The sequence below is a fragment of the Camellia sinensis genome, chromosome 15 (assembly GCF_055761805.1).
Source record: "Camellia sinensis isolate YWXY chromosome 15, ASM5576180v1, whole genome shotgun sequence".
NCBI classification, from domain to species: Eukaryota; Viridiplantae; Streptophyta; class Magnoliopsida; order Ericales; family Theaceae; genus Camellia; species Camellia sinensis.
In genome coordinates, this window is record NC_138975.1 from 15,189,231 (window position 1) to 15,201,245 (window position 12,015).

General features: G+C 36.4%; 1 protein-coding gene across 1 annotated transcript; it reads right to left on the reverse strand.

Annotated features, from left to right (window-relative positions):
- Window positions 1-278: 278 nt before the first annotated feature.
- LOC145812813 (uncharacterized) lies at window positions 279-3,040 on the reverse strand. The gene is made up of 5 exons (XM_082908040.1): window positions 2,789-3,040; window positions 2,157-2,698; window positions 1,671-1,734; window positions 838-856; window positions 279-745 (listed from the first exon to the last, which is right to left on the reverse strand). The coding sequence occupies exons 1-5, from the start codon at window positions 3,038-3,040 to the stop codon at window positions 279-281; spliced, it is 1,344 nt and encodes a 447-aa protein (XP_082764166.1).
- Window positions 3,041-12,015: the final 8,975 nt, after the last annotated feature.

Here is a 12,015-nt window from a genome sequence, read left to right on the forward strand (position 1 = left end):
CCACCCACCACCACTCACCATCCACCTGCCACCACCACCCACCACCTACCACCACTCGCCACCACCCACCACGTACCACCCACCACCACTCACCACCTACCACCCACCTCCTACCACCCACCACCACTCACCATCTACCTGCCACCACCACCCACCTCCTACCACCTACCACCATCGATGACCCACCACATTACATAATGACTGAAAGTAATAAAATAATTACACATTTAAAACCAGCACTCAGTACGATATTGAGTTGCCTTGTTGACATTCATTTTCTATCCGTGGCCAACATGATTTTGCCACATAGCAGTAGCAATTGCATCCTGAACGTTCGATTGATACGTTAACCCATGTTGTGACATGTCAACGTAGTCAGCTTGGTTTTCAACAAGCTCGTCTGCTTCTGCTTCTGCGGCCATTTCATTATCAGCTTCCATAAATAATGGGTCCATAGCTGCATGCAAACGGATCCAATTGTGCACTACACAACATGCAATCACGAGAGGCCCTTGTCTTGTAGACTTGTAATTTGGCATGGACCGCAATATTGGGAAGCGCTTCTTCAGAACACCAAATGTTCTTTCTATGACATTGCGTAATGACGAATGTCGATGGTTAAACAATTCCTTTGGTCCTGAATAATGATGACCACGAAACTCTTGCAAGTGATATCGTTGAGACCGAAATGGGGCAAGAAATCCAGGCATGTTTGTGAAACCAGCATCAACTAAATAGTACTTACCTACATGTAAATAATGAATATACAGTTCTGTCAATTGATATGTGCACAAAAAAAAAAAAAAAGTGCACCATATGTTATTTGTGGACAGTTACCATTGGGTGGGTGTGGGAACTATAGATCAGCTTGTGTAATAGAGTCAATCAAAATAGCGTTGTCGTGAGCGCTACCTTCCCATCCGGAATTAATAAATGTGAACAACATATCGAAGTCGCAAGCTGCGAGTACGTTTTGCGATACCGTTGATTTTTGACCGCGGAATGTATTTTGTCTTGAAGCGGGGACCCATGCATCGACCAACGTGCCATCAATAGCACCGACACAATCCTAATTGACAGATATTTATTTGACATTAAAAGCAAAACAAACTTCGATATTACTTTTATAATTAAAAAGGAAATAATATTTATTTCACATACGTTATTGATATGTACAACTTACAGGATAGTCATATTGTTCATACCTTGAACCAGGGAAAAAACCTCCTGTCATTTAAAATTTTTGCCGGTGTGTCGTCTTGGTTACGTGGCCTGATAACCGTTGATGCAAGCTTGCACAATGCCCGCATAATAATTTTTATATGCCGACAAATTGTTTCTGTGGAGTGCTGAAATCTATCTGCCAATAGTCGATGACGATCATTTTGTGCAAAAGTGTATAAAAAAATTCCAAGCGATTCCTCGACACTTATATGCATATGCTCAATATCGATAAAGCCATTGTGGAGTAAAGTGTCTTTCAATAAAATGAATGTTTGTGCATCCATTCGCATAATGTTCATCATTGTTTCTGGATGGCCAGTTAATAGGCCGAAGATGTAATCATCACCTTTGAATGGACACGTTCGCTGCGGTCGGCGAGTACTTTAGGCGTTGATTTGGTCATGCATGCAAGCAATCATCAAAAAATCCATAAAATCATCAGTAACCTCATCCTCGTCTGATGAGATCTCCATTGAATTATTTTCTCTGTTGGATGACATATGGTTTTGTCTATATCACAGTAAAACCATAATTATAAAATATGTCATTAATGCTGTAACACATACCATTAATGGTGAAATAGAATTAAAAAGGAAGTATATGAATAGTCGGCCGTAGTTATATTTCAGTGTACACTAAAATTCATAGAAGGACAAAATTTATTTAATACGTGCTCATATTGTCATAACACAACATAATAGAAAAGAAAACATAAATTACTTAAAAGTTCAAAAAAAAAAACATACGAAGATAGGAAAGGGAAGAGGATATCATGGAAGGAAAAAAAAAAAAAAAACCAAGTAAGGAATAATGAAATCATTTTTTAGTTCAGACAGGGAGATTTGATAACGCAATCAATGAAGAGCTTCTGACTTCACTGCAAAGCGAGGATCATGGGTAGGCGCAAATGGGTAGGAGTGCGCATAAAAAACCTTCGCCATTCCTTATCCTTGAACAGTGTCAGTGCCTTAATGTACTGCACTGGTGGTATGTCCCCAAGCTCTAGTAATGCATCTTGACATGCATCAAGAGAGTAATCATCACCACCTGCACTTACAGCCTCTGTCTCATTTTCTCGTGCACGTGAATGTCCTGTTTTTGCTTGTACATAGGATGTGAAAGCTGCACACACATCATCAAACCCACTTGACCGTGACTTTTTAGAACGACCACTGTCAGTCTGGCTGGTTGTAGGGCCCCTCTTGTGACTTTTGCCCTTTGCTGGATCCATGTACTCATCCCCAAATAAGTCAACAGGAATTGCCTCAGCAGCGTTACTCCCACCAGCATTACTCCCACCAACATCAGGGTTCCAAAATTTATTTAACATGTCATCTTCTTCTTCTGAGTCAAGGGCTCCTTGTGTGGATGCACGAGATAAGGCCCCTGTGACACAACAATTTTCAACAATTTCTGCCATTTCTTGAAAATATTCAAATCCTTTTGTCCTAAACTTCTTCACATTTCTGTTGGCCTACAACAAATACAAATAAAGAATTAAGCACTGTATGTATCATGAAATCTTTAAATTAAAATTATTTAATAGTACAGATTAATGAACAACCTTATCCCAAAATTCATCAAGTGCAACAACAGTGCCTACAATTGGATCCCATCCCAGACCAGTCTGTGCCTGGAGTCGCTTAAATGTCTGATAATCAGTTTTCAATCGCTGATATTTTTGGTGCACCTGTGTTGCTGTATACCGAAATCCATACAGATTGTGCAACTGATTTGCATAATGATTCCAATGCCTAATTGTCCACGAAGTAGTACGGCCAGTTGTTTGATTTTTTCTAACCTCATCTCTCAACATATTTATTAATTTTATTTCACTTCTGGCCGTCCATATTTTTGTTTCTTGGTTGTCATCAGAATTATTTTCATCCATCTATAAACATACAAATGAAATTTAAACTAGTCTGGGGTAGATATACAAGACAAACAGATCATAACAGAGCAAAATGATTTCAAAGAGAACACAGATAAAAAAAAAGTAGATGATATTATTTAAAGGAAAAAAATAGCGTAACAGATTACTTCAATTTAAATAGCAGAAATATAACCACAACTAATAAAAAAAAATCAGGTAACATTATCTTTGAATGGTAGGAGAAAACCAGTAAAAAAGATGTAAGGAAAATGGGACGGGTAGAAAATGAAGTAGGAAAAAAACCAGTAAATAAACCAGTGAAGTTGAAAAAGGGATGGGTAGGTCGACCGGCCGGTCGACCGGCCGGATGACCCCGGGGAAGACCGGCCGGGTGTCCAGGTACAAGTTGTTCACAAGTTCTTTTCTTGCAGAAGGTTCAAACACCTCATAATTGAAAACAACAACCGATCTGAAATGAGAAATAGGCGTCACAAATTATGAGAAACCATTTGGGAACTGATTTTAACTTCTCAAAAATTATTTATATATAACATATTCAGATCGATTTAGCAGCTTACTGCTATTCTTCTTCGCAAAAGGTGAAACAATTCAGGAAAATAGAAAACATCTTAAAATAAAAAAAAAATAGTCCCTTACACTTCTCAGAAAATATTTGAGAACTGATTTCGACTCGTATAAAATCGTTTGCAGTTGAAGGATATATTTACCAGATTAGTGGGACTTGAATAATTATCGCTGGTGATGGAATGTGTATACTGACTTAAGGTAGCACTGTTTCTTCGTCGGATTCGACAATAAATTTCATAAATTTGACCTGAAAGAAAAATAAAATAAAATTAGGGATGAATTTTTCAAATCATTTTCGTATAACAAAATATGTAAATAAATTTGTGAGTTCTTTTACGTCGCAGTCGTCGTTGTTTCGTTGCCCGTAATAAGAATCTTCCACAACGCACAAATCGTAAGGAACTCGATTTGTGAAAGATGATACCAGTATAGAGCGGGTTGGGTGGATTCATTATTTATAAAATCAGTCTTCTCTGTGAAGCCCACCCGTGATGAATCTGAAGTGCCTGTGATGAATCTGAAGTATCTGAAGTACTGATGTTTGATAGACAAGCCTACCCGTGATCAATATAAAGGACTGATGTTTGATACAGAGATGAGCTTCACGTGAATATTTCAGAGACGATAGAATATTTCAGAGACGATGGAGACGACATAGAAGGACATGAAAGAATGCACAAGCGTTGAAAGTAGAGATACAACCTGCCAAACAGATTTTCATACTATAATTTGAATTCACACGCGGAAATGTATTTTGAGTGTTCTATCCAAACGTGAAGCGCGAGTTTATATGTTGAAAACTAATTTGAAAATACAACCAAACAGACCCTGAGTCTTTCATGTTTGAATCTAGTGTATTGGTGATGAGTATGAGTTAATTTGAGACATGCATGTGATTAAATTGTGAAATTGAGCTTCATTGTGTTGTGATTTGGTGTTTATACCATGTTAGTACATGTATATGTGATGTTTGAGCCAAAATCATGCATTTTGAACCTTTGGACATCGAATTGAAGCTCAAGAACATGTTCTGGATTTTCCAGAATTTTGATGTCCGCTCGAGCGGGGAAACCACCGCTCGAGCGTGAAATTTATGTTTCCAGTATTTTCTCCAGACATCGTGTCCGCTCGAGCGGGGAAGTTCACGCTCGAGCGGGTAGCCATGTAGGGAGGCCTTCTGCTCGAGCGCCAGAGTTCGCGATCGAACGTAAATTTGACATATCCAGTACTTTTGCAGGCCTCAAGGGTCCGCTCGAGCAAGGAAGTCCACGCTCGAGCGAGGACCCTGTTTTCTGAAATTTTGAAAAGACATTATGTGTTTCATTTTCTGTTCTCTTTCACTTCCAAGTACTCTTAGGCATGCATTGAGCATTGTAGTTAAGTTAAAGAGATAAGAATGAAGCCTAAAGAGGAAAATATGAATTTAGAACGGATCGAATTGTTTGTGACCCTTTTATGTTCATGGAATGTGTAGGGTCGAGCTCCAGGGCAAATCAATCAGCCGATCACTGTGAGTAATATCGATACCTTAAAGTCGTCATTGTCCAATTGCTTATTTCCTTATAAGCTTTATAAGTTTGCTAGTTTGAATTACGGACAAATGTTTGATACGAATAAACGAATGGGCCAGAGGCCAGTTTGACACGAATGAATGGGCCAGAGGCCAGTTTGACATCAATAAATGGGCCAGAGGCCAGTTTGACATGAACGAATGGGCCAAAGGCCAGTTCGACATGAACGAATGGGCCAGAGGCCGTTTCGACATAAATAAATGAATGGGCCAAAGACCAGTTTGACACGAATAACAGTTTGACACGAATAACAGTTTAACACGAATGATAGTTTGACACGAGTAGCAGTTTGTCATTTGAATGGGCCAGAGGCCAGTTTGATATGAAAAAAATGATAGGCCGAAGGCCAGTTTGTCATTTGAATAGGCCAAAGGCCAGTTTGACATAAACGAATGGGCCAAAGGCCAGTTCGACACGAACGAAAGTACGAATGGGCCAAAGGCGAGTTTGACCTGAATGATACTAATGAATTGGGCCCGAGGCCGTATGATGTGTTTGGAACCGCAATTACTTAGCTTACATATGTCTATGTATATATGTATTAATAGAAATATAAATTGGGCCCAAGGCCGTTTGATGTATATTGTTCCAATGTATATTCTTTATTGGATACTATTCACTGGGCTTTCGCTCACGCTCATTCATGTGTTTGTAAGTGAGCCAAGAGAGGTCCAGACCCAGCCTCAGTGAAGTCTATATGGAATAACCAAAGTTTTGAAGAGTCTGCCCTTGCGTCTCATGCACGAGACACGTCTTCGCCCTTTTGCCTTTCTGTGTAATTTGTCATGTTGGCGAAGACTTCGGTATACGTCTGTATATAGTTTTGTTTGGCTAACTTAGATTTGAATGATCCTGTCTGTACAGAACCTTATGCTACTATACCTTCTGTTGTGAGTTATTAACATATGTGAATGTGGAATGTTATGATGTGCATATAAGCACGACTCTATGGACAAAGTTTTAAATTTGCTTCCGTTTGGCCCCTTTACTCTGATGAGTTTTGTCTTATTTGGTTTGAGGTCGTAGGTAATCTCGCGATTACTGGCCGGTTATGGCCTTAACCCATAGGGGCGGGTTCGGGTCGTGACATAAGCCCTTAAGGGCATTTTATTTGTTTTTAAGATTAGATGCTTCACATGTTATAGATTCATGTATTCGTTATGTTGTGAATGTGAATCGCAAGCGAACCTTTTGTATTTAATCCTTTTATTATATATGTGATGTTTGAGGGATTATTGCCATTGATTAGTGAATATTCATTAGTGTGAGTAGTTCATGTTGAAATATTTCAGGGCGTTACAATATTATACATGCCTTCATAATAATTTTAAGGGTTTCAACTTTCCAAAAAACGTGCAGGTCCTCGAACAATTGCAAAACGTGCTTGGAGCACTCCAAATGCTCATTCTACATCCTTCCTTGCTGACTCTTGAGCTTTAGCAAAATGTATTTGCTTATTGCCTCGTGGAGATGGGATTGTTTTAACGAATGTTGACCATTGAGGATATATACCATCAGCGAGAAAATATCCCATTGTATAGTCATTTCCATTGATTGAGTAATTAACTTGGGGAGCACGCCCTTCAACAAAGAAAGAAAATACAGAAGAACGTTCTAGCACATTGATGTCGTTATGAGATCCCGATAATCCAAAAAATGCATACCATATCCATAGATCATAGGAAGCCACCGTTTCTAAAATAATAGTTGGTTCATGGATGTGACCATAATACATACCTTTTCATGCAGTAGGACAATTCTTCTATTGTGAATGCATACAATCAATGTTCCCCAACATTCCAGGAAATCCATTATTTTTTCCCACCTTTACTAATTTAGCAATGTCATCTTTGTTTGGCATCCTCAAGTACACATCCGAAAAAATTGCAACCACTGCCTCAACAAACCTTTGTAGACTTTCTATTGCAATGCTTTCTCAAATCCTCACATAATCATCTACAGAATCTGCCGCTACTCCATAAGCGAGCATCCTCATAGCAGCTGTCATCTTTTGAAAGGAAGACAGACCAAGAACTTCAACAGCATCTTGTTTTTGGACAAAATAAGGATCATATGCTTCCACCATAGATAAAATACGAAGAAAGAGACATCGACTCATCCAGAACCTCATCCTAAATAAATTGGGAGGATATGTAGGCGTTTCAGAGAAGTAATCTTGATAAAGTCTCTTGTGGCCTTGAATTCGATTACGATAAATAACTGCATGACCTTGAATGGAACCACGATGTAATCCCAGTTGTCTCTCATTATTTAGTTGTTCTTCTTCTGAAGCAGCTATTGCAAATATCTCCAATTCACTATCAGAATCAGAGTCATCAATAATCGTCTTCATTACACTATTGCGAGCCATGGAAATTAAAAGAAGAATGAAGTTGAGAGATAAACTACTGAAAATAAATATTATGTTGTGTTTTTCTTCTTAAGCTTTGCAAGTTCCTTCCTAACAACTTCAATTTTCTACAAAGTCAAATTTATAAAACATATCAAACAACTTCCAAAATCAAAACGCCAGCAACTTACATAATCTGTATTTAATTCATCAACTAATAGAAATGTCTTGTAAATAAGTAGCACTTCAATCCAACATACAACAAGCAATTATATTTAGCCCTGGAGTACTTTAGCAAGCATTTAACAAGAATTTCACTCAGTAATTAAATTATTACTAGTTCAAACATTCAACAGTAGGTAGGTCCAAAATAGTTTAAATATATAATAACTAGTTCCAACATAAACTACATAAAAAAACATAGTTCTGCCTACAATGGAAAATCAAATCCAACAATAAATAAAGTCAAAAACATAGTCCCAACAACTAAATCTTTTTTGGATGAAAACCAACAGCTAAATCTTTTTTTGGAAAAAATCCATTTGGCGACGATAAATGTATTCTGCTTGCAATGGAGGCAAAGCACTCATATCTATTGACATTATTCGTTCTTCCTCCTTCAATTGTTCCATTCGTATCTTCTCTTTCTCATTATCAATCTTTTCTTATTCCATTTGCGTCCTCTCTTTCTCATTATCAATCTTTTCTTGCTCTTGAAGATACGACCTTTCATACATTTCTATTTTGTTGTCATTCATTTTCTTTATATATTCCTTTAACTCCTCTAATAATATTAAAATAGGCGACCCTCCTTCATTTCCATGAACTTCATTCTTTTTTTTATTCAAACGTTCATTTTTAGTTTTCCTACCCGGTGGTCTTTCCAAGTCTACATTGTCATTATGTGAAGCATCCTTGTCCTCTAAATTGATTGAATCCGGTGTACAAGGAGAACAAACTCCAGGAGTTTCCACCTTTTTTGTGATTTGTTTCTTCATGCTATATTCCTCTTGCCATTTTGGTTGATCTCTTAACTCATGCCAACAACGTTCAAATGGAAATGACAATTTGTACAATTCTTTGTATAATTTCTTCGCATCATGAATCTGAATAATAGATAAAAGAACACTAATTATCATGAGATCAGACAATTTCAACAATAATAAGTATAAAAATCTCAATGGCATTAATACCTTGTCTTTTTCAGTCTTTCCACTTTGATTCAACCTTTGAATTTGGGTAAAGCACCCACTGAACTTATTCGTGGCAAGTTGAATCGTTGACTAACGATTCATTAAAGAAGTTTGACTATGACTAGATCAAAACGTTTTGAATTGGTGGAAAGACTCACACACTCTTAGCCAATATGCCTTTGATTTTGTTCATTCCCTTGCACTGAATCTAAGCTAATGTTAGGCGATGCCGATATGAGCATAATGTCTTCTTCTGTAGTGAAGTTGCCACCTCGTTGTGATTTCTTGGTGGTTTCTATTTGAGGAAAGATTGGGGAAGATTGATCCCCTTTGTGAAGAGGTTCATTCATAAATTCATAGTCAATCCCATCATTCATTAGGTTGGTGTAATATGTACCATTTTGTTGATAATCCATATATAGATAAGGTAAAAAAAAATTTAATTCTTAAAACTAAAACATTACTATTTTCACTGTGAAACACCTTGTGGTATAGCTAAAAATAAAGAAAATTATGGCTTGTAATGAACAAAATAAAAAATAAAATAAAATAAACGAAGAAAACTATTTCGACTCTACATATATTTATATTTGCTAGGATACCTGGGGCTCCAATATTCAACTGTCTGTTTAAAGGTCCTTTTTTGGTAAGTAAAACTGCTTACTAGTTAAGGCTTCTACCACCACAAGCATTTGGATACTTTACCATTAACACTCTAGAATAGTGGTTATTGAAATGAGTTGGCTAATAGCTTTTTGAAGGCATTGATGGTGTTCTTTGGGGTCAGCTTGTAAAAAAATATATGAATGTCATCTAGATAAAATTTTAAAACCAGGTATAATTACCAAATAAAGGAGATAAAAATGAAATGGAGGCAAGTACATGCCTTCTTTGAGTGGAATTTACAAAGATGGGAACTTAGAGGTTGCATTCTTCGTGCCTAATTAGTTGACAAATTTATGCTTACAAAGATAATGTAAATATGAAACCCAAATAAGATAATGTAAATATGAAACATATATACATATATACAAACCCAATACATACAATTTTTTTTTTTTTTCCAGCATTGATGATAAATTTGCATGCAAAGATACAAATAAATAACAATAAAACAAAGACCAAGCACACTCAAAGCAATAACATAAACAGAGCAATAAACAAACCCAAACCAAATACTGCATGCGCATACACAAACCCCAATCAATATATATATATATATATATTGTTAATCATAAATAATAATAAAAACAGGGTTGCTAATTGTTGCTGCTGCTATGTGTATATATATATATTTTTTTTTTTTGCGAAAAGTAAGAATTTTATTGATAATAAATATATGGAAATACAAGCAAAACCACCGATAAGGGGAGAGCATACCCTCCCAAAAATAACCCATAAACCCATAATTGATGAGATATCAATTACACCAAACCATCCAATAAATCATAAACCACCCAATAAACTATAACCCATGCTCATCTATTACCATCACCCAAAGCAAAAGAAAAAACAGAGGTAAACAGAGCATCACCAAAGCAGCCACCCAATTCAAACCCATGCTCATCTATAACCATGTTCTTTTTTTCTGTTTTTTTGTTTTCTCTATCAATAAAATTTTTTGTTACTGATCAAATATATATAAATATACCCACGCACATATACACAACACAAAAATTCAACACATATACACATACAAACAAACCTAAATCAGATAATGTTCATAAAACCAAATTATGAGGTATACATGGAGGGTTCAACTTGTATAAAGTGATAGACTTGTATGGAAGAGAAAATAGGAGTTCGGGAGGGCGAAATAATGGCAGATTCAATTTGAGGTTTCTCACAGATTGCGGGAAATAAAGGCAGATTCAAAGAAAAAGATTCAGTAAACATAAAGGAAGAAAAGAGAAATAGAGAGAGTACCATACATTCACAAGGCGTTGATGGAGAAAGAACTGAAGCTGAAGGATTTGGTGGGAAAGAGACTGTACGTGTTTGGAGAGCCTCATAGGGCTCTTCAATTATAGCCAGCGAAAAATTCTCAAAGTAAAATATCCAGCCCAATAGCTAGTCCGTTGGAGGCCCAAAATCATAGTTAAATTGGCTAAAATGCCTAATAGGTTTGTTTTATCTATCCCATTGGAATTGCTTTTAGTTGAAGGAATGAGATTTATGAAATTATATTGAGTGATTAAAAAATGAATAATACTATATACACCAATTGATATACTAACAGTGGTGGTGCTACATAACATAATTTTAGAAGTTTCAGATATTTATAATTTGTAAAATAGGTGTGATCATTAATAATATCATGACATATATTGATATACTAATTGATATACCAATTGGTGCATGTAGCACTACCATTAAACAACATAAAAATATATATATAATGAAGGGCAAACTTCACTTTACCCCCCTTTTGGTTTGGGCCGGGTACGGATTACCCCCTGACATTCGGAAATCACCACATAACCTCCATATGGTTTGTGGACCAAAACGCATCGTCCACTTTTCCATCTAAGTTAACGGACAGTGTAGTTCAAATGCCCATATAGAGAGTAAGCTACATTTTAATACCAAAATACCCCTCGAACATCTTTAAATTTACAAAGGCATGCCATGGTTCTTCCTGGAAAAAGGATCAATTTCCTTGGAAAAAGGATCAACTTCCAGGCAACGGTGATGGCCCCAAACCGATTGAACACTCAAAATCTTCGTGGAAAAAGGATCAATTTCATAAATCAAACCCTGAAAATTTCTTCAGAAAGATAAGATTTTGAAGATTAAATCACTCAAATTAAAAAACCCAAAGGTATATTTCTCTACAACCCCTCTATTTCCACTCACCAATATTCTAGTACAGAAAGAACCACAATTAAGTAATCATCAACCAATAAAGAACTCTTCCCTAGAAAAGAAAAAAAATATTCAAAAACAACAGTGACATGACCAAAGATTTAACAAAATAAGTACAGAAAGTGAAGATATAAAATCTAAGGAAACTGTCATGATCATGACATGACACTACTAGTGACTTACCAAGTGGAGAGTTGAATGATTTGATAAATGGTCTCAACTAGTGTCATTATTCCCAAGATCTTGCTCCAAACTATATACCAAAAGATCAAGGACATCTACAACCTCCAAATATATGTTAACAGTTCAATGTGTATATACACACACACACACACACACATATATATATAT

Coding starts and splice junctions, on each gene's coding strand:
- LOC145812813 (XM_082908040.1), bottom strand. CDS start 3,040: ATGTTGAGAGATGAGGTTAGAAAAAATCAAACAACTGGCCGTACTACT. Junction 2,699..2,788: donor TTGATGAATTTTGGGATAAG/GTTGTTCATTAA, acceptor TATTTGTTGTAG/GCCAACAGAAATGTGAAGAA. Junction 1,735..2,156: donor AAGGATAAGGAATGGCGAAG/GTTTTTTATGCG, acceptor ACTGTGATATAG/ACAAAACCATATGTCATCCA.